The sequence below is a fragment of the Bombus huntii genome, unplaced genomic scaffold (assembly GCF_024542735.1).
Source record: "Bombus huntii isolate Logan2020A unplaced genomic scaffold, iyBomHunt1.1 ctg00000089.1, whole genome shotgun sequence".
Lineage (NCBI taxonomy): Eukaryota > Metazoa > Arthropoda > Insecta > Hymenoptera > Apidae > Bombus > Bombus huntii.
In genome coordinates this window covers 35,272-63,075 of record NW_026099344.1, presented here as the reverse complement: position 1 = coordinate 63,075, position 27,804 = coordinate 35,272, and the positions used below count along the sequence as shown (strand labels likewise).

Below are 27,804 nucleotides of genomic sequence, written 5' to 3'. Positions count from 1 at the left end.
TTCCTTAGAACGTAAAAAGTATAAAATGTTACTGTGCATTTCAAGATTAAATGCACTGTAATTTAGAAACAGTTATGAAGCGGAAACAAATAATTTATTCAGAATAAGAATTCTACGTAATCATGTTAAAAAAAACGTACTTATAACGCGTTTAATCTCCAAATATGTAAAGACAATAAGGGAAAAAAATTAAACGAAGAATTGTATTTTTTGTAAATTCACACAAGATTTTATCCAAAAAAAAAATTGGCCTGTACCAATATTTTTATTTGTCGTTACAAGTTACGAGGGTATTAAAAAATTGGCCACGAATGGACCAGAGATAAGAATTTATCAGACTTGCTCTCGTAAATTTCAAGACGTTGCATCGGATATTCTTGAAAATCTTTGGACAATGGCCTCGATATTTCGCAGCTTCTATCCTCGAAGCGGAAGAACTCGGCGTTAAAAGCGACAGAACTGGAGAAACCCGGTGACCGCGAGCCTTTCACGCTCTCGACAGATTTCTCATCCCTCGTAATCCTCCCGGTGTCACCCAATTTCCACCCTCGTATTGCGATTTGTTGCTTCCAACGAGGCGACACCTTGTCTTGTGATTTCCTTTTTCGTCGCGTGAAACACGACCGAACACTTGTTCAAACACACAATTCATATTTATCTAACTCGACAAAACGCCGTGTCATTGAAACAATAGCATTCTTTGGCTTTTATGTAAATTCCAATAAATTATGATAATGTTCGTGGAGACATTATTGCTACCTATTTTATCTGTCGTGATCCAAATTGATTTGTGGCTACGTATGTATATATATATATATTTGTATTTTCTTTTGTTCTTTCTTTTTAATTTATGTGATCTGAGAATTACATTTCTGAGAGTTCGGTGAAATTCGATGCTTTATTTTTATCAGTAGAATCTTCCTTGTCATTGTCAGAGCGCAGACGTTTACGCGTTTACGGAAAGTTTAAGGATACAAAAATACAGAAAAATGTAGAAAATATGCAAGAATATGTAAAATATCGAAAGTACAGTACTTCTAATAATACTTAGTAGCATGCTTACAAACAAATTTCTTTTGTATTTCTTGAAATTGCGTAAAGATTCGCGGTAATTATCGGATTTTTGTCCTCTTTTATCTGCTTTTTTTATTCGCAACTTATATGAGATATGAATTAATATTCAACGACGTGCGCTCTGTGCCACGAAATGAATTATCTCGCGTTAAGACTGCGGCAATTCTTACGTTTGATATTTCATTTAACGAACAGCCGCGCGTTCCTGAGTTTAAAAACCGCCACTCTGAACTTACGCTGAGAATAATATCAGGAAAAGCGAACGAGAGATGATTAGAAAGAAAATGCGAGGAGCAGTGAGGGGGATATTACTAGACTGCGCTTTTTTGTGCAAGTATAGCAGGATGTTTGGGAGTGTAAAATTTTAACGAATGCGTATAATATGAAAAAATATATGAAATATCCAAGGTATAGTTTTATTAAACTTACTTTTTATAATGCTTCGTAGGTAAAACAATTTTCTATCCAGATTCCACTTTCTCAATTATATTTTCAAAAATGCTCGATAAGGAGTACAATTTTCTACCCAGGTTGTACCTTTCTAATTATATCTTCCAAAATTCTTGATAGGTGAAACAATATTCCACCGACGATTTACTTTTTTAATTGTATCCCCAAAAATATGGACCTGCTTAACGTTTAGATATTATTATTTTTTTCGTTGTTACTTGATACGGCTAGCAATTAAATAGTGAGAATAAGAAGAATTGGAAGTGCCATTTTCGAAAAAGAATTTTGTTTTTCCTTGAAGAGGTTGTTTGTATGAAGGTTAATATCACTAAATATGAAGGGAAGTGTAATCATAATAATTCGTACAGTTTTTAACGTTTCATACGTGATATAGGTTGTGTATGATGTATGTTGTACGATTAGTTCCCTAAATTAGACTGTGTGCACCATGTGCCAGCAAACTCCCTCCATCGTACTTGAACATGTGCGTAGATAAATCTGCCTCAATTATCCCATCAGATAAGAAAATCTCTACTGACCTTCTTAAGCAAACTACATAATGGACTTACATATCTTCTCTTAAGATATAAAGAAGATATTTTTTTTATCGTTAATTAACAGATCTTTGAAACGATAGAATAGAGATATCGTAAAATTATATAAAGTATTATAATATGCGTAATAAATAAGTATCGTTATATTTTTCTAATAAATAACATTCCCTTAAACAAACAATTTCTCATAAACAGTCGTTTCCCAGAAAACTTTAGTTTCGATACTGGCAACTTTATCTACTTCCGCTCTTCAATTATGAAGGATTAATCTTTACGAAACTTTTGGAACGGCTAAAGATTTCTCACGATGAAACGCGACGAATTCGATACAAACTACGCGGAAATAAAGACAGCTGCGATGGAGGATCGCGGGATTGATATTAATTAATTAATCTGTGGCAACCATTATATCGATTCGTTACGTTATTGCGACAGGCCACGCAACATTTTATTGCTTCTGTTTCTACAATTTAATTACAAAGTATTCAATTTCCCGTTATAAACAAGGAAAGGACTGCAAGTTTGTACAGCTTTTATCAAGATTACGTGCCATTGAACATATCGATTGATTGACTTCTCATGTTTCGTATTAATCGACATCCGATATAGCTATGGGACCAGGAATATTGAAATATTGGGAAGTCAGTTATATTCAGGTGTTCTATAGATTTGACATATAAGCCTTGTAACATGTACCTCTTCATCAGACGTTTACGAGATACTGAACGATGGCTACGCTTGTAGTATCCAAAAATTTTACGTCGATTTATAATCGATGATTCGATCAAACTATAGATAGATTTGAATATTCTACGAATTGAATTTAATATTAAGAATTTTAGTTGTATAGATCATCGCCGAAAGTCTGTTACACGGACCCTTTCAACAGTTCTATACACACTTCTATTATATATTTTATTTTTTAAAAATAACGCTTTGGCATGATCAAGGATCGGAAGTATAAAAAATGATTGTGACAATTCGAGCAGTGAAAGCCTCTAGAGTAACATTATATTGGTCTCTATAGCGACATTGTGGTACCGTGTCATTTTCAAAGTTCTCAGAATTGGTACTGTATCCGATTGCAATGTTTAATATTCTTCCCGGTTCCTGGAAGAATTTCTTCAAAACTACGTTAACCCATGAAGAATCAACCAACAGTTTCTCATAATGCCGTTTTATCCGCATCCTTTGAAACTCATGAAATTGTAGAATCCAGATAGAAAAAGTAGAGACAAGGTAAACGCAAAGCTCATCCTTGGAATTGCTTGTCGTGGTGATAATGTTAACAAATAGAATTCGATAACGCAAATTCATTGGGGAAAAGGTGACAGATGAAATTCGCTAACGCAACGTTGCCCGTTAATGGGCTAAGAATTACGCTCCATGGGATCGCTCACTACATTCTTCGAAACGACCCTCGTAATCCATAGGCTCGTAAACGGCTTCCGTAACCGTAACGAATTTCAATCTTGTTCACGGATCTCTGACCGCTCGTTTCGAGGGTAACGAGGGGGTTGCGTGTTCACGTGCGTGCAACAGAAGGTGTTATCGTGATTGTAAGGCGTGCTGGAGCAGATAAGTCCAATATGTTCGCGGAAATCGTCGAGATTCATTGCCCAAAGCTGGCTGATAGTCGAAATTAACTTCGCCTCGTCCGATTTCCGCGTTCACATCGCTTTCACGATGGTTAGGCGTTTCTTCGTTCGTTTCTAACGCTGAGTTTTCCCGTGTCGCAGTCAACCCATATTTGGATGTGTGTTCACGTTGCACAGAAAATGTGGTCGGGGGTTGAAACGCGGACAGAATGGAAAACGGACTATGGGAAACGCCGAGAAAGAGGCGTCGATGAGTTGAAGACACGTCGATGCCGAAGTACACGTGTATCTCGCGTCTTATAGCGAAGGAAGGATACGTGTGAAATTTTAGAAAATATTGGCTGGAAAATGTTCTAACGGACATTGAAGAAACGAATTTAAATTGTAAAAAGAAAAAGATGGTAGCCTAAAGACGTTCCGCTTTCTGTCCCATTACGGAAAACTGCAAAAGCTATGTATCTTGAGAACAGATAAAGTTAAGAAATGAAAAGGAAAAATTCGATTTACTATGTATTTTCGCTATATTTTATATTTACAGTATATTATCGGAATAGCCATCCCTGATTCAGAAAATCAATTACATATATCCCTTGGCGAGAGGGAGTGAGAATTAATCCGATTAATTGTAATGGTGGATCAGCTGGATCCTCATATTCTGAACGTCCAGAGACTCGCTAACTACGAAGCAACTGGTCTGTTTGTGACGTCTATCAATTGTTTGCTAGAGATTAATCTGCTGGTAAGCAGCGTCAAAATGCGACGATAACTAAACCGTCCGAAGATCGAATTATAGCAAATGAAACGCGTCTCTGCGCTAGTCTGACCGATTAACAGGGCCTATGGGGGTGGCTTCCAAATTTGCAAGCAAGGAATTACCGTGTAACGAGCAACTCGTATCGATTATTCAATGGGTTCATATGGAGGCGAATAGAAACACGAACTCGAAACGTTTTCGACTCGACGCTGAGTATCGCGTTCATCCTTTAAATGCTACTTCAACATGGGCAAACGTTCATTTTGGTAATGTCAAGTTTTCTCATTGAATAATCTTCCGTTCGTCGATTTTACACGCTTAACCGACTAGATAAATTCGATGATTTTAAGCAACGTAATTAATGTAATTGATTAATTTTTCTTAAAGTGTGAACTATGGATGAAAGATTAGAAACCGTAACATTACAGAGTACAAAGTTAGAAATACAGGGGAACTTTATATTTTCCTTCACTGCTGATTAATTTCTTGCTGAACGTGCAACGACTCGGGAAAACTGCCGTTGCCTGTTGCAAACTGATCGTAACGTACATAGATCAAGGAACATCACAAATTTCACTTGACTACTTACGTTCGTACAACGAAGAATCCACATAATACAGTACGGCTAATATATCACTATAGAAATCGGATGGTTATACATACGCAACAATTTGGAAGAGGATATTTGCTTTCGGGTTGGGAATATCAGGGAATAGAATTGTTATTATGCGAATGACTGACGTTGATTCAATGTAATTAGTTAGGAGTAGAATTACAGTAGAAAAGGCATCAATACGATGGAATTGCACAGTTATTGTAAAAAACAAACGATACTACATAATATATTTAGGTATACAGAAACAGTGACACTTCTGTATTGTCAATTATGATATAATTAAATGAGATAATACGAATAATTGTAAATGCTATTAAATTGTTAAATTTTAATAATTTCCAATTCATCTTCGTATCAAAGCAAATACGAACAATTTACAACGTTGCTAGTTATGACAATAAATTTCTATTTCTCGTGTCAGTAATTTCAAATGTCGTTGGTTGCAATCAAAAATCTGTCGGCGGAAAATTTTCACCCAAGCTTCGACAAATAAATGAAACATCGTATTATTCTCGGTCAATATCGAGTCACTTTCGAGATTACACGAATAAAATTTAAAAAACTTTTTTGATGAATTGCTCGTCGAGGCATCGTTCTGATGTCGATATCGCATTAAGCAACTCGAAGATCGAAGTCTTGGTAACGAGATTGTCGCATCAAAGACGAAGCGAGGCCTATTACCCAGGCGATGATGGAAGCTATGCAACTATAAAGAATACTAGCGCCTTTTTCTACGATTTTATACGACTCGATGCCAGTCGAAGCTCTTGGAAAATATTGCAACAAAAAGTCAATATATAAAACAAAAAATAGGAGGTTTTTCCTTAAAGCAATTTAATCACTGTCCACGCAACTTTTATTGTTCTCATCTAGAACCGAGCAAGAAAAATAACTATTTTATTTTTATACCTTCTCTATATTGGGATTGTAAAAATTTGTCTGTTTGAAATGCATTGGAAAATTTCGTCGAATTATAAAGTTACACCGTTGGTTGTCACCATAGAATCGATTTTAGAATGGATTTTAAAATAACGTAAGAACGATTTTAATGAAATTTTGAGAGTACATATGTACGCACATAGAGAAGCGAATGTAGTTCACAGGCATTGCTACTAGGAATATTTGTGACCTACATAGGTTTCAGGGAAAATAAATGTCTGTTGCAAATAACACTAATTACAAATTATATTTTTTCAAGCTTCGTGAAAACTCACATGAGAAATTAACCTGTCGAGATTCAGCATTTTTATATAATACTATCTTGACAAGTACATTTTACAAACAAACGAATATTACTAATTCGATACGAATAATTAATTAGTTTTTCAAGTTTTCTAAGATAAATAATAGAATCAGACATTATTCCAATTTCCACGAAGATCCATTGAAATATAATATCAGAAAATGATCTATTAACAATTTCAATTTTATTCGACGCTACTATAACCCTTCGCAATCGAGGGCTCCGCTAATAATATCAAATAAATTAAATAATTAATAAATTAAAAATTTAATAAATCAATAAATTAAAAATTTGTCCTTAACCTGTCAAATCATAATTATCTCACGTATTCTTGCAACGAACAGGTAAGATACAATCAGAAAAATAAACCGACGTATTGGCCGAAGATATATTACACTACCAAGCAAAATCGTATCGCACTGCGCGATGATAGTGAGTGAGTGAGTAGGTGATGAGTGGTGCGGCTATGACTGTTCATTCTACGCATATATTTAACCAATTATACGAAAACACGTTCTTTCTACTGAAATTACTTGGAGTATCTGGTAATATGAATAAATGAAACTTTCGAATGCAAAGTATTAATATTATTAACGAAAATTAGAAATATAATTTATCAAACGGGATACGTGTATATAGTAAACCAAAGAATACAATGAATTATGCAATAACGACAGAAAAATTAGCAGATATGACCAGATCTAATTATTCAACCACTATACCCCTGCATGTTCGAATCCTTGGGCGAACACTAGCAAACAGTTCGATCGATATTTTTCAACCTTCGAATTAGCTGTTATAACTAAAATATTTTCCATCGTTACAATGCATCCTGTCCCCAATTACATCGTTAATTTCGTTTCCGAGGTTCCGCTACAATACTTCGCAACGAGCAATTCAATAATTGAGACAACGACTCGCGTGATGCGCAGCAGTACGCTGGCCGTGAATCAATTGCATCGGATTACCTCGATTAATACGATTTTCTAGGACTACGCTGTAATGTCGAGTTAATTAATACGATAAAGTGCAATCGCGATCCAATGGAAACGCCTTCATTCTTACTTTTTCGCGCGATTTCACATCGGAGTCTAAGGAAAACGAGCTGCATCTTGCGGCATCTTGCGGAAAAACTGAAATTCATAGGACACAGGAAACCTGGTAAACAATAAATACGGCATGGTTCCACGATATGGACGCAAAATCAATGCTGGATGGCACGCTAATTCGATTGGCGGCTGGACAGGTCGAAGCATAGAGCTCAAAGTGTTTCCTCAAAGTGTTTCCGTTCCCGCATCCTCCCTTCAATAAATATTGTTTCTCCCTCTCTCTCTCTCTCTCTCTCCCCCTCTCTGTCTCTTTCTCTTTCTCCTCCGAAAACTTGATCATCCGATTTGTGTAACGGAGTTTATTTTGTCTTTCTGTTAATAATCTGTTAATACCAATAAGTTGCCTAATCGCGACACTTCTCGAGAAAATTTCTTTTAATCGCAAGGCCGCATAATTTTGACGAAATCCATGTGAAAAGAGTGTCCGGAATTAGGATGAAAAATATGTTTATATTTCATACGTGTATATGTTTCAAAATAGTTGCAATATAGAAATACCTTGTTTGTAAAGAAGGTTGACTCTATTGAGATTAATCGTTTGGTTTCTGAAGAGTTCAATGTGAATAAGGTTTTACGGTAAATTGAAAGATGTAAAAATACGCGCGAAAGTGTACAAATATGCAAAGTCTAGCAGCTATTAATAGTTCAGTAAGTAAAATAAATTTCTGTCTAGGTTCTTCTCCTTCGTCGCGCTCTATAAAAACATAAATTTAAATAAATATCAGCAGTGAGTGTAGCGATTTAGTCGATCGGATCTTAGAACGAAAAAACTTGTTTAAAAATGGAATCGATCAATTTAACTTCTCACTGGCTCACTTATCAGTGTTTATGTAACTCTTTCTCCCATTTCCTCTGCGTGAAACATGCAGCTTGGGAGTTTCGATTCGATTAAAAGTTGCGACTCTGAATATCCTTTGATCGTAAATTGAAGCATGAAAATATCATATATGTCGTATTTCGCTCTGAAACTGGATGAAAGAGGGAAATTGACTTGGTTCTTTCGCTGTTCCATTGTTTTCTTTTTTTCTATCTTTCGGCTATAGAATTACTCTGCCTATGGTGAAATTTGTAAAATTTAGTTGAATGTTACTAAGAGATACGCGATTTATCGATGGAAAGAAAGAAGAGAAATATTCACTCGTCGAAAGCTTAGTAGAACAACGTTTACTTCGCAGATGTAGAACATTTATTTCGGTTACCTATCGGTTGTATCGTTATCGACTTGCCAATCATGAAACGCAGACGCCACCGGCCAGTTTATTCAATAATAAATTATCTGACGCGTCGATTGATCACGAACACATGCTGTCCACGAAATTGAATTGTGTTCCAATCTCTGCATTATAATGTTTATATATATGTTTATGTTTATATATATGTTTTGTAAGGATTCGTTTAGTCGTAAATATGGTTTAGTCGTAAAACAGAATTTTTACACTCAATTCGATTCGCGTAATGGAAATCATAAAATTAACAAAGGACAATTGCAGTTAGATTTAAGATTAGGTAAGTGGGGAATAATGGCTCGTATAATTGATTCTTCTCTCCTTCTTTGAGGATATCTTCGCCGCTCTATAGCTTCTTTATTGTTGCAAGTGTGTAACCTTATTTTGTATAAATTAGATCAGTAACGAGGATTTAAGACGAGGATTAATTTAACAATAGCATATGAATTCTTTTCATTGAGATTTTCACACGAGAAACTGATCAGCCTTGTGAAAAATATAAAATTAATATAAAATTCCTCGATTTAATTATTTAAGTATATAATTAATATTCAGCATGCTAAAAAACGAACGATCTATTTTTCCAAATTTGCAATTATCTATCGCAAGGAATTGTAAAAAGTCACAGGCTCCAAGGTAAATTTTCAAAAGCGTTTGTAATTGTTTTCTGTTATTTTTCTCTGTGCTTGAATTTATGAAGGTGATCAGCGTGGCTCCTGAGCAAATTAAGCTAACAGAATGAAATACTTTCAGTATACAATTTCAATATTTTAATATATAATTACAGAATTTCAATATTGAAATTTAAATTATTATTTAGTGTTACGCCGTAAATAATATCAATGATACTTATTACGTAAAGTACGAAATACAAATCAACGTATATTATTGAAACTCTAAAATTGAGTAACTATTGCTGTACCAAGAATACTAATTAAGAGTTAATCGCATGGATCTGCCTGAGTGACTAAGGAATTTAACAATAGAAGATTTTTAATCGAACTTCTCTTTCAAGCTGAGTTGACCGTGATTCAATTCACAAATATCGGAGAGGAAAAGTCGTAACAGTCTTACAGTTTCGATTCACTTTCATCTCTTTTCGAGGGGGTACTCGCGATTCGCGGCTGCTTCGAGAACTTCCTGCTGGTTCATCCATTGAACCTCATTCTTCGGCGTTCTTTCAATCCCTCGTCTTCCATAGACAAGTCGTAAATCTTTCGAAAACTATTAGCTTGTCCAAAAAGTTTCTTTCATTTTATGAGGAAATAATAGACGCACAACGTTTTTTTGTTTTATATTATTTTGTCGAATTACGTACGATCCAATTTGTTCTCTTGAGATAAATTTCACAGACTTGGTTTTACGTTTGTACGAAGGTGCATCGTTGTAAAAGACACGCTTGCGAAAGAAAGACACTTTCCGGACAACCTAATACTTTCTCTGTTCGTAAAAATTCTGTTCTACGTTTATTTCGTTCTTTCATATTAAAGGAAAGCGATACTGATCGATAAGTTACTTGATACCGTTTAGTATGTGTAACTGGTTAAAGTATAGTACAACTGGTTCTTACGAGTTTCGTAGCATTCAAATATTTAGTGTGTCTCATTAATCGTACTATAAAGGATAAGGTAAAATTTTCTACGTGAAGAAATAAATCGAAAATGTATAATTTTACAATGTACATTTTAAAATGTACAATTTTATCCTACGACGTTCTTCTTTTTGGAGAAGATAGATTTGAAATACTTTACGTCAGAAATTTATAAAGGTTATACGTTTGACAAAACCTGTTGCTTCGCTGAAAATAATACTTGGTAGGATATTCTGTCAGCCAATTTTTTTAAGAATTTTTACGATTTTGTTGTCTCAGAGTCATAACTTTACAATGCTACAACTATACACAATTGCTTCATTACGATATATGGGATACTTGTATAATCAATTATAATCATGAAGATAAAGAGTAGTAAATGGTATAATTGAAAAACACGATTTTGTTAATGTAATTTTATCGAATAATGTTACAAAATGACTAGAAGTGATATTAATAAGTACCTTTTAAAAATATCTGAAACGAAGATTAATGGAAATGCAGTATATATATCGAAATAAAAAATATTGAAAAGTCCTCTGAGCTGTCTTGTTATTTTATAAATTTTTATTATAGATACTATACGAATTTCCAACTATGCGAATAATTTTCCCATTTAATTTAGGAAAAGTTTCATAAACTAAATATATTTCATTACGGTATATTTAACTCTATTTAATTGCATTTACCTATATTTAGCTATGTTTAATATAGAACACCTGCGTCCCATATATGATATAGTTTATATGTAAATATAATACAGCTTCATTGACGGTATCCAAAAATTTTTTTTTAGGCACGGATTGGCTTGGTCTTTGATCAGAACGTCGGCTATTATACTCGATAAATTTTCATTATCCCTCGTGTCATCAATTTCGCGGCACGGAAATTCATCGTTGCTCGAACCACGCGAAAAATATCCAGGCCAAAGGAACGAACGAGAGAGAGAGAGAGAGAGAGAGAGAGAGGGGGGGCAGGAGGAAATGGAAGAAGAAAAATGCGAGAGAAATAAAAGGGAGGAGACCGAAAAGAGAGCTGTTCGTATTAGGTCGGTGAGGTACGTATAGACGACTTTGAAGTGGGTACATGAATAAAAAATATGCCGCTAACACGCGTCGACCTATTTCGGCTTCTTTCTTCTTACTTTCTTGTAACCATGAATATTAAAACGCGTATAGTTCGTGAAATGTTAAGGGCCAGTTATCGAGTAGAAATTTTTAAGGAATTAATCGATACATCGATTCTGTTTTGTCTTTCGCTTTTCTTACGAATTTCAATAACTTTGAAGGAAAGCAATCTTTCGTTTATATTTAAATTTAATTAGAAGCATCGTAATTTAGACAAAAATTATGTTCCATTATGTAATATGGAAAAACGTGTAAAATATTCGAGGAATAGTACTCGATATAATATTATCCAGTGCTATTATCGAGTATTATTTAAATTATATCTATAAAAATATTAATTTGCATATTCAACCTACAGCATAAGCGATATACAAAAGTATTAGAATACAAAAACATTAAGGGATTAATAAACATGAAAGTTTATATTATGAAATAATTCATCTCTTCTAGGTGATGCTTTTAATATGTTATTAATCATGTCAAGTACTGTTTTATTATTATGTTATGAGATGTAAATGGTGGGTGGGAATGACAGGGGATGAATGGGATTATATCATTGAGCAGAACATTTTGATAAGTTACGACAAGTGGTATTTATAACTTCCAGCACTAAGTAATAGTACAGTAATGCATGGGAAAGATAAAATGATGAACACTGTATTTTTCTCATTGTACCTTAGAAGTTTGAACAGTGTTTATGATTTTTTTAAATGACCAATATACGTAATCGACATATACAATTCAAAATTCTTTCTAAAATCTAAATGTAAGCACAAACACTTGCGTCTATCAAAAATGTCAAACTTCTGATGAAGATTCTTTCCACAAGTGAAACACAAGCGAGGAATTGAAACTTTCATTTCACTTTCCAATCCTAAACTTCACTTTTCATTCACTGCCAGAGCAACAAGTTCAGAGGATTCATTCATGCCTCGAAACAGTAGAAAGTAGGGGAAAAAGAGCGGGCACAAAGTGGGACAAAGGACACGTATAAATTAGAATATATTCATTTTGCTACGATTACTGCACAGAAAATAATCGATTCGAACTGACCAGCAGTCTCCTCGTATTTAAATTGCTACAATCAATCAGATCAAATAAAAAAGAATCGGACAAAGCTAAGGAAAGGACCGAAGACGCACAAAAATCAGAATAAATTTTATAATTATTCGATAGACAATGATCGAGCGAAACTCAACGTCGATGGTCTTGCGTATAAATTCAATAAAGGATGGACGATGCAAATTTATCAACAGTATCCTCGCATAAAAGTTCCTCACCTTTTTGACCAAGTAAGAAACCACGCGAAATGAAGAAAAGAAATTACACACAGAAATAAATTAGAATGATTTCTTGTAACTACATTTAGCGTCACGATGATTTCATAGAAGATATAGTGGATTTAAACTCACCGATGTCACCGAACTCAATGTCTTCACGTTGGAATTCCACCCTTTCGAGCAGGTTGGATGAACACTCGTATGGAGCGCAACTGGTACTGAGCTGTGGCGAAACTAAGGTCCTGGTGCTCCTTCTCCACCACTTGTTCGCTTGCCAGCAGTTTCCAGCTATGTCGAGCACGATGCGCAACCTCGAATATTTATGCAACCCTCCCCACCAGCAGGACGAGCTGTTCGAAACGAAAATTGTTTCAGGACTCGGAAGGTTTTCCCCTTCTCTTCCGACATTCACCTATCCGCGCTTCGGCTCGTTTCCTCCCCAGCCACCGACAAATCTTTTCTCATGCAAATAAACGAACGATTGGTATTTTGAACGCGGAACTCCCGTGGTTGGCTTAGTAGAGTTAAATATGGGAGGGACTTCATGTTTGTTGACGTCAGGTACGTTCCTTGATGCGTGATGGTAATTTTAGACTGACGCAAATTGTTCTTCTTGGGCTGCTTGTTTTCGCAAATAAACTTTTATGATTGACGAAAGCGCAAAATGAGATTTCGGAGAAGGGGGAGGTATGTAGAATTTTGAACATAATTGAAAAATGTAGGTATTTCATAATTATATGGACAGGATGTATATGGAATGGATGTGGATGGTAACTGATGGTACAAGCGGAAAGGGGGTGAAAGAAGTCGAAAATATAGAATAAAAATTTTTTTCTTAATTTTTCCATCGAGACAACGATCTACAGTGAGATCCGTTATAACGAGATAAGATTCAAAGTTGATTTTCTCGAAAACAAAGCCTCGAACGAAAGATTTCTATTCTATATTTTCTTTTTTCGCGTAGAATCACCCCCTTTCCGCTTGTACCACCAGTTACCAACCACCCTGTATATTCGTACGTGAAGCTAGTCTAAAGTCTATTATTATAAATACTAAATGTACAGAAAATCGGTTAGGTGTTCGAACTGTAAGACATATCCAAGTAAAATCATATATCTAAAAAGACGAGATTCTATGTATTTTGTTTCGAGGAAATAGGAATAATTTCTGAATTTCGCCACTGGTAATTAGTGGTACACAAAGTTGGTAAAAACAAATCAAACAGATGTTATATTCAAATACGATTGCTCACGTGCAGCGGATGCCTGGCAGCCGCAGTAGAGCGTGCCTGTCTATGGTCAGACGCGTGCAAACAGGCGGAAACACAAATTAACAGTAACAGCTTAATCTTAAATCTTCCTACACCTTAACACATCATTACAATTCCACGTATTTGCCCTTTCGAGTTCTCATTTATTCTATTAAAAAGTTTCTTTAAAATTCTGATCACTGAATTAATTGATTATACATAATCTATAAAATTTAATTTTTTTTTTTTTTGTAACCATCAAAAAACACGATGTCTATGTTAAAATACCGTTAGGCAAAAAACAGTTTCTGCGACCATTATCATCGTTATCATGCGAACACAGTCTCATGGTAATATACCTCTCGCATTTGCATAAAAAGGCATTTTTAATATTTATCTAATATTATAAATATTTATGATGAATTTCTTTTTTTTGCAGTAATCTGCTTCAGAAAACCTTACGTTACTTATTTATCAAAAATTCCTGATTTAAAGACGTGGTACTCCGTTATGAATATTCTTCGTTCACTCGACGAAATCCTTACACTTCCAAAATTATAAATCAGAGAATAAAAATATTTCATCTGTCGGAGATAAAAGAACACCGGAGCCTTTTGAACTTTGGATAACCCCTCAACATTGTAACCTAGAGTCTACTATAGCAGTAATTAAACAATTGTAGTTATTTAATCCGATTGTAATTGTTCGAGATTGGTGATAGTGAGCTCTGGCTCGAGGCGACAGTCTGTCGCCCAACGTAGCCGCGGCCAAGGGATGAACGCTTTGTTTAACAAAGGTATGGAGTAATCCTATAGCTCAAAAGCTTAAAATCCTATAGCTTAAAAGAAATATTCGTGGCGACACGTGACAGTAAATATTCCAACGGTTTTTGTCCCGTGGCTCGCCACGCGCAGACCCTATTCCTGGAGTAAGATAATTGCCAGATGTCGATGCGTCTCCATAGTACATGTTCAGCTAGCTCGAGGGCTCGTTATAAATCTTAAGATTTAGTCAACTAAAGTCCATCAAACAGACAAACAGTTTTTGTCCCCACTACGGGAAAATAGGGGAGACCAATTTTTCAACGAGCGGCGTCTCCCACTAGCAACTTCCCCTCGAAAACAGCCAGCATCTTTTTCTAACCACCGGTATAGAGATTGACCAATTAGCGGCAACGACAATTTCCCTTACTTTCTGAACGGAGGCTTTTCTCGACGAATCCGATCTCGTGTCCTTAGACACGCCCCAATATAGTTTTCCTCCGTGGTATCATCGGGACGGGAAAGTCATTCTCGCTCGCGATCTCATCGATTAAAGAGTAACATCTTCGCGATCAGTGGTTATTTCACGTTTTAACCAGACTTAGACTTTGTGAGTACGTCCTTTTGTCATCCCGTTGGCCGCGGCTACGTTGGGCGACAGACTGTCGCCTCGAGCCAGAGATCACTATCACCTATCTCGAACAATTACAATCGGATTGAATAACTACAATTGTTTAATTACTGTTTTAGTAGACTCTAGGTTACAATGTTGCGGGGTTATCCAAAGTTCCAAAGGCTCCGGTGTTCTTTTATCTCCGACAGGTGTTCTTTCATCTCCGACACATCGATTTCCAATCTGTCTTGAATAGATCGATAAAATCGCGAAGGTGAATATTTTTATGGCCCACGAATATAATTCCAATCGAATTGCCATGAATATTTGATCCGTCAATCGCGTGAAGGTACTTGTAACTCACGCTGGGATGATCCGCTTGAGCGAATTCATCATCACGCGAGATTCCCTCGCAACGCGTTTTCATGTAACGCTATATCCATCGCGTAAACGTGGCCACGTGAACAGGGGAAGGCGGCGAGTGTACGTTAAACATTATGCCGTAGTTGGGTTGGTTAATTGGTCAGAGCAAGCCAGTTAGTTTCATTACGTTATCTCCATCTTCGTGGGTGTTACGACCGTTCGCGGAGAGACGCGATCACGAGGAAAACGCGTCAGCGAGAGGCGTAAATTCTCGCTACGATTCGGTGAATCGACGCCGCGAAGTAGTCGTTCCCCTGTTTCGGTTAGGATAACAGAGGTGGTTGATATGAATATGACACAGTAGTAAGTTATATTTCACCACTCTCAATTATCTAACAAATAATGGCCACCGGTAACGAACTTACCGCCTTGCGTCGACGCCGGGATTATTGCATCGGCCACTTTACACGCTTATCGAAAAAACTGGATGAAATCGAACAATCCGGCTGTCCGCGAGAGAACGAGCTAATTCAAATCAAAAATCGTCTGGAAACATACGAGACGGAGCTCCGTGCCATTCAAAATGAAATCGTAAGCATAGACGAGGAGGAGTCCGCTCGCGGCTTTGAAATAGCCGACGAGTACGAGAGACTAGAACTCCGATTAACTACTCAACTGAGCAACCTACGACTAACTACGACGTCACAATCGACAAACGACGAATCAGCTGCCGGTCGCGAGTCTGCTTCGCTTAAACTACCGGAGATTCGAATACCCACATTTGATGGTACGCTCTAGAATTGGCAGTCATTTTACGATTCCTTCTCGTCAACGATAGATCAAAACGAACAACTAACACCAGTCCAAAAATTCTATCACCTCCGATCAGCCTTGACTGGGAGGGCCGCGCGAAGTATAGAATCGCTAGCCATCACCGAGTCAAACTATGCAATCGCCGTTGACATACTTAAGGAAAAATTCGACTGCCACCGTCAAATCTGCATGCGCCACCTAGACTTGCTTTTCGACTATCCGAAAATAGTTAAGGAGACACCCAAAGCCATAGATGACTTCCTCGAGACGGTCAAAATAAATCTCCAAGCGTTAAAGAACCTCGGTGACCCTATCATATCAAACACCGTTCTGATCAAATTACTTACATGGAAGCTACCCCCAGCCATCATTCGCAAATGGCAATGCACCTTACCAGACAAGAAATTACCGTCATACAAGCACTTGATAGACTTCTTGCAAACACGGACGAACGGCGATAGAACAAGTTCAGCATTTACCGCTACGAAAAGGGCCTCCGAACCACCCAACCGTCAGCGACCGAGCGCGTCGCGAAGTCATGCATTCACCGCGACGCTCAAGACGCCGGTATGTCCGGACTGTCGAGGACAACACGAACTACGGTATTGTGACGTCTTCAAGGCGAAATCGCCCAGGGAGCGTCTCGACACAGCCAAACGGGCGTCGCTCTGTACGAATTGTTTAGGCAAGGGACACGCTCTCAATCAATGCTCCGCCGGGTCATGTCGCATCTGTAGACAGCGACACCATACTTATTTACATCGAGATCATGGTCACAGTAGATTACGTGCAAGCCGCACATCGAGCGGTCGATCGTCGAGCGACCGATCATCGAACGGTCGATCTCCGCCTAGTTCACCGATCCCGCGGTCGTCACACCGATCGAGACGCGCATCCGCGTCTCCACGAACGTCTCCCCGAACGTCTCCCCGAACGTCTCCCCGAACGTCTCCCCGAACGTCTCCCCGAACGTCGCCGCGAACATCCCCGAAACGCGAATCTCGGTCAACGCGAACGACGGCATCGGGGTCAAATATCTCCCCCAGTGCTAAACAGCTAGGGGAACACTGATATCCTCAAACGGCTTTGCTAGGGACCGAACCACCGAAAACCGACTCATTGACCTCGCCCCCGTCCGGCCCACTCCACCGCGATTTGTTAGTCACCGCACAGGTCAACATACTGGACAATAGAACTCAACCGTTCCGCTGTAGAGCTCTGCTAGACACCGGCGCGAGCATGAACTTCATCACCGAGAGACTCGCCAATTCGTTGAGACTCAACCAACGGAAATGTTCGGTCCCGATCGGAACACTTAACACGTTGTCAACGACCTCGAAACGCTACATCACGGCCACGATCACCTCCGTTGACGGCACATACGAACGCACCTGGACTTTTCTAATCATACCGACCATATCGACTTCGATCCCAGATCAACCCGTAGATCGGTCAACGATACAGATACCCAGAAATCTACGACTAGCCGATCCAAGATTCCACAGACCTGCTCCGATCGACGTGCTATTGAGCGCCGGGCCAACACTAGCGTCACTGTGTGTCGGCCAACTTGATATCAGTCAAGCAAACGGGACCGACTTGCGTCTGCAAAAAACGCGGTTCGGATGGGTCATCGGGGGGAGCCCAGCCTCGCAACCACCCGCACACGCATTTCACGCGTCCACGACGGCCTTGCAGGCGGATCTCGCCCGTTTTTGGGAAATCGACGAGGGACCGCCCACCGCGCACATTTCGGAAGCGGAGCGACAGTGCGAGGAACATTTCCGGAATCACGTTCAACGCACCCACGAAGGGCGATACATGGTCGCTCTCCCCTTCAACGAGACAACTCCCTCGCTTGGATCCTCCAGAGCCATGGCGATGAAGCGACTAATATCTCTCTGCCGTCGGTTCCAACGAGATAAGCGTTTCGAAGCCGACTATCACGCCGTAATACAGGAATACTTGGCATTAGGGCACATGACGAAAGTTACCACGGACCACTGCACTGACGACGGATATTTTTTACCACATCATGGCGTGATCAAGGAGTCCAGCCAAACTACGAAACTCCGAGTCGTGTTTGACGGATCGGCCCCAACCACCACCGGAGTTTCATTAAACGACGTACTTCATACGGGACCGAAACTACAAGATGATTTATACTTCATCCTTTTAAGATTTCGAGCTCATCAATACGTCATTACAGGCGATGTCGAAAAAATGTATCGCCAATTTCTTGTGCGCCCGGAGGATCGGAAATTTCAACAAATTTTGTGGCGCAATGCTGATGGAGAAGTCGACACTTATCAACTCAACACAGTGACATTCGGGCTCTCAGCGGCCCCTTATCTGGCCATCCGCTGCCTCAAGCAACTGGCGGACGACGAGGGGCATCGATATCCACGAGCGGCGACAGTCTTACAGCGAGACTTCTATGTCGACGATGTTCTCACAGGAGTCGATACAAGGGTCGAGGCACAATCATTGAGAACGGAACTCACAGAACTGCTCAAGCTAGCCGGCTTAAACATCCGGAAATGGGCGTCGAACGACCGGGAACTGCTACGAGGACTTCCCGAGACGGACATAAACGATAAGCTGCTACTAGGCGAATCGCAAACCTTCAAGACATTGGGTGTTGTTTGGAATTCCTTCGACGATTCGATCCTATACTCCGTCAAAACCAATGATGCCGACTCTCGAATTACGAAGAGAACCATCAGCTCCGAAATCGCCAAGATCTACGACCCGCTCGGATTGCTGGCACCAGTAATTGTTCGAGCTAAGATGTTGCTCCAGCGACTCTGGACACTAAAAATTAATTGGGACGAATCCTTACCGGCTGACGTGCACACGGAATGGAGCAAATATTACGCACACCTGCCATTATTGAATAACGTGGAGTTTCCACGTAAAACGATAATCAACCCCGCAGCGGAAATTCAGTTACACGGGTTCTGTGACGCCAGCGAAAGGGCATATGGAGCATGCGTTTACCTTCGCACCATCACCCTGGATGGTCAGGTCTGTACACGTCTCCTCACTGCGAAGTCGAAGGTAGCTCCGCTCAAATCACTAACCATTCCAAGGCTGGAACTGAGTGGAGCACTCCTTCTCGCGTCACTAGCCACCACGGTCCTCCAAGCCTTGCCAAGCAACATTGCTCGGACCGTTTACTGGACTGACTCCACAATCGTTCTACATTGGATCAACACATCACCCCACACGCTGAAAACCTTCGTCGCTAACCGTGTGACAGAAATTCAACGGAAGACTCACGCCTCAGATTGGCGTCACATCCCCACTACCGATAACCCGGCAGATCTCATATCTCGAGGCCAACTACCCGAAGACTTCCTGAAAACAACCATTTGGCAACATGGACCAGAATGGCTTCAACAACCGGAAGAATACTGGCCAACGTGGAACCCAGTACCGTTAAACGAAACACCGGAGCAGAAAAGGGCAACCTGTCTGTCCGCGACGCCGGCGGACCACAGCATACTGGGGAGATTCTCCTCTTGGCCCAAGCTTATAAGAATTGCCGCTCGGTGCCTTCGATGGAGACAAACCCGGGATCGAGGCAAACCTCTGACCATGCACGAGTTGACCAATGCACACAACAGATTAATCAAACTATTGCAAGCCTGTTATTTTTCAGACGAAATCCGTGCTCTCCGGTCAGATAGAAATTCGGCAATGAAGGGGAAGCTCCAAAGACTCAATCCATTTCTGGACAAGGACGGGATGCTGCGCGTCGGAGGCCGACTCAGTCATTCACCAATGCCTTTCAACCAGAAGCATCCAATAATTCTACCCAAATCCTCAGTTACCGCGCTCATAATCGAGCATGAACACCTCCTAAATCTCCACACCGGAACTCAAGCTACCTTGTACGCCCTAAGGAGATCCTATTGGCCTATCGACGGCCGCAGTCAAGTTTGGAGCACGCTGAAGAAGTGCGTCCGTTGCTGCCGAGCCAATCCCCCTCCAGTGGATTATATAATGGGCGACCTTCCAGCTGCCCGGATAACAGAGTCTCGGCCATTTACCAACGTCGGAATCGACTACTGCGGACCGTTTTACATCAAGGAACGAAAGGATCGCAACCGACTCAAAATCAAGGTATACGTAGCGATCTTTGTGTGTCTTGCAGTTAAAGCAGTCCACATCGAGTTGGTCAGCGATCTCACTAGCGAGGCCTTCATTGCTGCTCTGCGGAGATTCATCGCTCGCCGCGGATTCTGTGGGACAATCTACTCCGACAACGGTACCAACTTCGTTGGTGCCAACAACGAATTACGAGAGCTCCGAAATCTCCTGCAATCCGACGATCACAAGGCACAGGTCCAGTCCTTTTTAGCCGACCGACGGATCGAATGGCACTTCATCCCTCCCAACTTACCTCACTTCGGCGGGTTGTGGGAGGCTGCAGTGAAGTCTTTCAAACGACATCTCAGACGGGTCGCCGGTAATGAGCTCTTGACCTTCGAAAACCTTAACACCCTCATCATTGAGATCGAGTCCATCCTCAACTCCCGCCCGCTGACGCCGATATCTTCAGACCCAAACGATCTCCTAGTTCTTACTCCCGGTCATTTCCTCATCGAAGATTCACTAACCAGTTTCCGAGAACGAGATTTCAGGGACACGCCATCCAATCGTCTCTCCTGCTGGCAGCATATTCAGAAACTCAAACAACACTTCTGGCGCCGGTGGCATCGAGAGTATCTCAACGAGCTACATATCCGGAACAAATGGAACAAGGGCAGTCACGACATACGAGAAGGCACCATCGTCCTTCTCAGAGAAGACAATGTTCCCCCGATGCAATGGCCATTGGGCAGAATCATCAAGGCCCAACCCGGCGCAGACGGCATCATACGCACGGCTATCGTTCGAACAGCGACAAGTACCCTCGAACGGAGCATCAAGCGGATGGTACCACTACCGAGCAGAACGACTCCAGACGACTCCGAACCAATCAACAGTCCGAAGTCTGATAAGAGGTCCACCTGACGACAGCACACCATATCACTTGATCGGTGCCCTCTCAACGGGGGGAGGATGTTACGTCGCGTAACACTCTACCTAGCCGAGGCCACACACCGCGGGCAATATGGCAACCAGATGTCTTCGGATACTCGCAGCGTATCTTCCATGATTTCAAGGACCTTCCATAAATCACATAGATTTCCTAGAAAAGGTCCTTCAAACGAAACAAACATCTGGTTCGGAGGAATTTCTAGAGACTATTGTCTACCACGGCTTAACAAGGGAAAGTCAGTTTTTGTCACGTCCGCTGCAACTTTCCTCCCACTAACCACTTTCTCTCGAGGGCGGTTAAGACCCTTCGTTTAACCAATTAAAAACGAAGCCTATTCCCTCACTCTCCTAAATAACATCGGCACCAACAAATCCGATGGTCCCGTGCGCTAGACTCACTCATCCTTAGCTCTCCTCCGAGACAGCATCGTCTCCCAAGAGTACTGTTTTTACATCCTTCGAACGGTCAACATCCTTCGAGCGGGTATACACACCCGTACATCAGTCACTCACTCATCTCGTACATACGCACCAGTGTAACTATCCTCGTTATAAGTTGTGGAATAAACGGTGAAATATAACTTACTACTGTGTCATATTCATATCAACCACCTCTGTTATCCTAACCGAAACAGGGGAACGACTACTTCGCGGCGTCGATTCACCGAATCGTAGCGAGAATTTACGCCTCTCGCTGACGCGTTTTCCTCGCGACCGCGTCTCTCCGCGAACGGTCGTAACAGTGGGTTTCGCACAATGGAGGCCTCTTCCAGTATCGGGGCCACTAGGCCTGCGTGCGTTCTAGAGCCTCTTTATCCGAACGAGACCGATTCCTCGATCGAATTCTATCGTTCTCCATAGTGTCCTGCTTTCTTTTTCGTATTTTTCATATTTCGATGAGACATGGATTTTAGTAAATGATTTTTTTGACGTATTAGTATGACGTATTACGTAAATAATTTGGAATTTCTTATGTAAACTATAACTGGTGCATAAACACGTTGCGTAAACTTGGCTTAATTACTGGTTTGTGATAATTCATATGTTCTAATTTTACCGATGAAAATTATATCATCCAGAAAATATGACATTCAAACGCTGATTTCAATGACTGCATCTTCCGAGATGACAGACAACCGTTTGTGTAACTTAAGAACATTTTTTTAGATATAGCGCGAGTTTGAGCTAATTCTGACTGCGAACTGAAGCAATTAGTTATACATATCGTAGCAAATATTTATTGTTTAATATCCACTATTACACTACACACTGTACGATGCGAACAATCGGATGAATTTCCAACTCAATAGCAGTATTGTTTAATCTTAAAGCTGATACAAACGTATTACACATATCGCTGACGTAGTCGACTGCATATGTGCATAGATGAAGTATTATGACAGAATTACCGATACGTATTATGCGAGGATAGGGAACACCATTGGAAATGTCATTGCATGTTAAGAATAACATTATATTGCGACAAAGAAAAGGCATCTATAAGAAATGAGCATAATTACACAAGCAAAAGCTACATAAATCTCAGATGTATCAAATAAATTCCTTAAAACATGTACGATGAATATATTACGAACACTCTTAAAAAAAGTTCTTTTCAATAAGCTTGAACGCATAATTTTTCGATTCTATTTCCCAGTCCCTCTCATATAACCTCTTTTCCAACATACAACTAAACTACTCAATCTTCCATTTCCTAGCCCGACTTGTAAACTGTTTCCCAGCTTCTCTGCAAGCCTCTCTTCCATCGTATAACCCTCTTCAGTCCTCTTTTTCGATCAGACTTTACTCGAATACAAAAATGCTTATCGTGACAACACATCGTTATACTATTCGCGTGAGAATCAAATTTGATCAAGGATATTTATGTAAATTTACACCTTCGTGTATCAAAGACATTATTTAGATGAGAGAAAAAAAGAAAAAATATGTCAAAAGGCAAAGTTTATACTTTAATAAATGATCAACGAAATAGATTGTAAGCAGAAATTTGTTTATTTACCAAATATTCTGGAACATTATAAAGAATACATTTTTGTATATTAGGAGCGTCTTACGGATTTTATCGTTTCTAAATTTCCTTTAGATGGATAAAACTCCACACTAATGTTCTATCTATGCACATTAATGTCTCAATGAAAATTAATATTTTTACATTGGGTAGGTATTAGGAGAGTATTAATTAAAGAAATGTTGAGATTAACAAGAATAAATTATGCAAAAGATCGCTATGAAGAACGACATCTTTTTATGTAGCACCGAATCTATCGAAAAATAGAATATTTTTATGATGCAATAGTGATTTTTATTCAAAGCTTCTCTAGTTTCTCAAAAATGCATAGAATGTACGTTGCATAACCATCTATCAACCACGCGTAATAAGTATATGGTAGATAGTAGCAACGACAATATGGAACAAGTTTACTATAGAAAATTAGATCTCCTCGTAGAGGATCGTGCGTTTTAAAAATCACAATGCTTTCGACATTCGTTGAATGTTCTCATCGAAAGCCTTTTCAACTGCGCGCGAACGTTTAAAAATCCACACAATCTAATAATCGACTCGAGTCAGAGAATAACGAAGATCATAACTTTATCTTGCATTTTTCGATCGAAAAAAGAAAAGAAGCAAAGAAGGTGAACGTAACGAAAAAGAATAAAGAGGATAAGAAGCGCGTGCACGAGAATTACGCGAGCTTCGAAAGATCGTGGAGGGCATCGTTAATGACCCACTCTAAGTGGCGAAGAATTACACGCTGGCACGCTCTCCATGTACCCTGATCGAATGCAGGGCCTCTGAAATGCTGAACTACGTCCGCAAGTTTTGTTATCGTTGCCAGAGCGAGGTGATAGAGCTTTAGTGCAAGGTTAGTCGGCGATGAGTGAAGTGGCAATCCTCTGCACGGCCATTATTCTTCGGTAGCGGCTAGGACCAGAAAGGATTTCGTTCGAATTCCTGTCGTGAGTACATTGCTTCATCGGTACATTGGATGGAATATTTCTAAAAACCGACGTTCCTACGCGTCGATTTCGGTTCCTTTCTCTCTGATGTCTCTACATCATTTACGCACGTAGCGAGTCTTCTGGATTTACAGTTTGTCCAAACTATTTCTCATTAAGAATCTCTAAACAAGTGAATATGATATGGTGTCTTTCTCTCAAGACTATCGGTTTTCTTTATCCTCGATCGAGTCGTTAAAAGTTTGTCTTAGATATTTTATGCAAAGATTGTCAAGAGAAATGTTATCACATTTACTTGTAGGAATTTAGTATTCGAATTATGAAGGTTTAATATGTGTAAAAATATATGTACACATTTTAAAAACCTGTTAAGCTATAGCTACATCGAATTACTCCTAGTAATTTTTGTTTTGAAACGATAAATTTGTCAGTGGTAATTTTCTTCAGTTCGATAAAATTCTGATGTAAAAGTTTTCTAACAGAACACAAAGTCCTGAACTGACTTTCTCTTAAATTCTTGAATTTTATTACAAATGTTTGATCAATAGCGTAAATAATTATGATTGAAGCGATATAACGAAAACCGTAACAATTTTGCCAATTGTAATGTACAAATGAAAAATCGGTCTGTGTCATTTTAACAGATTTAGCAATCTTAGTGTTGAGAGGGTGGTTTTTCATTTCTTTGTTTTAGCGGGGTAAATATAAGAGAACTGTAAGTCGTTAGCTTAGTGGAAGCGCGTTTCGCAGAAATAATTAATGCATCTTTCATTCCATTGTATCAAACTGTGATTAATCGCGACGAACGTACAATTAAGATGTGTACCGGAGAAAAATCTGCTGCATTTAGTTGCGTGAATTCGAGTTAATCCGAGGCAGTGGAGAAATAATCTCATCGATAAATAACACGTAATTTTGTCGTATATTTCATGCCAGGAAACCTTGTTGACTGAAAAATTGTGATTTTCGTAAGTGATAATAAATTTACCAAACAATTTGTTTGTTTCTGATTAGAAAACCGATCGACTTTAAATTCTGAGAGAACGTGTTTCACAAATGATGAAGAATTTTCGAAACAATAGTGGCAAAATCTTTAATTTGATCTCTCAATAAAAAAAATCTGTACTCTCATTATGTTCTTAACTTCGATCGGTTCACACGAATTTAATCTAACAAGTCGTTACTTGGTACTGAAATAAACCAAATTTAACATGCAATCTTATGATACAATATTTTAATTATTAATTTTTCATAGAGAGTTTTTCAACGTTTCTTAACTTGAAAACCTAAAGGAACAGTGAAGAGATATCTTCAGTCCTATGTAATTCAAATAAAACACTACAAAATACATTGTTATGGACGCTTGGAAAATTCAAAACAAAGTCCTCCGCGTGAATAGAGATATAGCACACATAGGATTAATCTTTCAATAATTTTCTAATAATATTTACGTATATTCAAAAATATTTCTAACAAATATAATAATAGTAAAATTGTCTACAATTCCAAGAATACATATTTCGCTGAAGATGGTCTCTCGTGAAAGAATTACCTGAATTTAAGTACAAAACAGAAACGAAACAAAAATCCGCGACGGATCAAGTCTATTGTCCCAGCGAATGGAACTTGAAATCGAATTTGGATTGTTCGCCGCGGACACGATTTCCAGGTAAATCGATACATTCTAAAAAGCAAGGAAGCCCGTAGGACGGGACAACAAAAATAAATTGAGAAGATTAATTGCAATTACCACATAGGTCGGGTTACACCATTGTTTGACCGACGTCCCTCCTGAACTTCGAAACTGGGTTGCATAATGCGGTCGAGGCACGAGCTTAACCCTGCATTGGGCTAAAATTTCATACATGCTCGTCAAAGGAAGCCTAGACGATGATAATTACCATTTTCAACTATGAAAATTATCACGGAAACTTAGAATTGCACAGCATTTCTGTCCATCTATTAACACGACGTAACATTTCTTCTTCTAGAAAGAAATTCAGAAGAAAAGATGATTGTGTCTAAAAAAAAAAAAAAAAAAAAAAATGAAAAATGAAAAACACGAGATTCAGGTTTACGATCATAGAGAGTTTTCACCGTAACGTTGCGTTTACACAATTTTTATGTATTATTTTGCTACTTGGTTCTTAATAAGTTAATCGATGCCGTGACCAAGGGCACTCGAGAAGCAGAGTCGCGAGAATTCGAGACGTAGAGATCGTGCGAGTCAACGAATTTCTCGAGAGAAAAGTTTATTCGCTCGAGAGGAGATAAACTCTTAAACAACATGTAATTTCTTTTCTCTTGTATTTTCCCAGCGTTTCGTTTACTTTCTCTCCCCTTTGATAAAAAGTTACGATAGTTGACATGGTTCAGCATTTTGAAACATCTGATTTTTAATTGACAAGTTTCTCGATCGAAGAATATTAAATGGAGAACCTTTTAATTGAAAAGACGTTGGGTTTTTAAAATCACTGAGGAGCTTGTTTCAACTTCTGAAACTTTTCGGTCGGGATAGATTTTTGGAAAGTAATTTTAATTGATACGCTTGTACTTCGCTCAGTATACTACACCACCTGGAATATTTTCAATTGGATTTTTTATTGCAAAAATTTATTAATATTGAGAAAACTTTATTCTGCAACTGCATTCTCTTATACAAATATTTCTTCTTCATTTGCTACCCACCTCATTCTACAAATATTTCTCCACGATAATTTTGTAGCTCACTCTCTCTTATAAATTTGTTCAAATAATTAATATACGCGAGCAGTAGTCAAACGAAATCCATCTGTCACTCCATTTGATTATTTTACAAATTTCCATTTAATATTAAGGGGACAAATATTTAATTCGTTATTTTCACGATTTATGCTAAGGATCGCGCTACATCAAAACTTTCAGTTCGTAATGTACGTCAATTTTAATATCATCTGAAGGTTGGAATTATTCTGTATTCCTATCTCATTTAAAATTTAAACTCCACTCTGTAGCATTAATTTGCAGCAGAGACAGCGAATGTATGTAGTAGTCATCTTATCCGTATGCTACAGCGTTCAACGAATTTGCAACTCGTTAATCTAAGCGACACACAACAAGTATTTTGTTTTAGCAGCATTGCCATTCGTTTCAACTTCATCTGAGCGAATGGAAAATCCACGTTCGATCAAAGGAAATATGGTGCGCGAGTTATTCAATTAATTGTCGTATTTATTGATAGTTTAATTAGTTTGCACATTTTCTTTATTTTCACCACAAATTCTGACCAGTTACAGCCTCCTGTTCTAATGTATTTGAAAAAATTAGTGGTTTTATATACAATTTATATACAATGATAAAATGAGAATATTTTAAC

The 27,804-nt window shown here is 38.9% G+C and overlaps 1 protein-coding gene across 1 annotated transcript; it reads left to right on the top strand.

The window, feature by feature from the left end:
• Nucleotides 1-16,610: 16,610 nt before the first annotated feature.
• LOC126876672 (uncharacterized) lies at nucleotides 16,611-21,443 on the top strand. The gene is made up of 2 exons (XM_050639578.1): nucleotides 16,611-17,091; nucleotides 17,515-21,443. The coding sequence occupies exons 1-2, from the start codon at nucleotides 16,611-16,613 to the stop codon at nucleotides 21,441-21,443; spliced, it is 4,410 nt and encodes a 1,469-aa protein (XP_050495535.1).
• Nucleotides 21,444-27,804: the final 6,361 nt, after the last annotated feature.

Excerpts from the sequence above, each read along its gene's own strand:
- LOC126876672 (XM_050639578.1), top strand. The coding sequence starts at position 16,611 with ATGCGCCACCTAGACTTGCTTTTCGACTATCCGAAAATAGTTAAGGAG. Across the intron at positions 17,092-17,514 it reads AGCCAAACGGGCGTCGCTCT|GGACCGAACCACCGAAAACC; the intron begins GTACGAATTGTT and ends CGGCTTTGCTAG.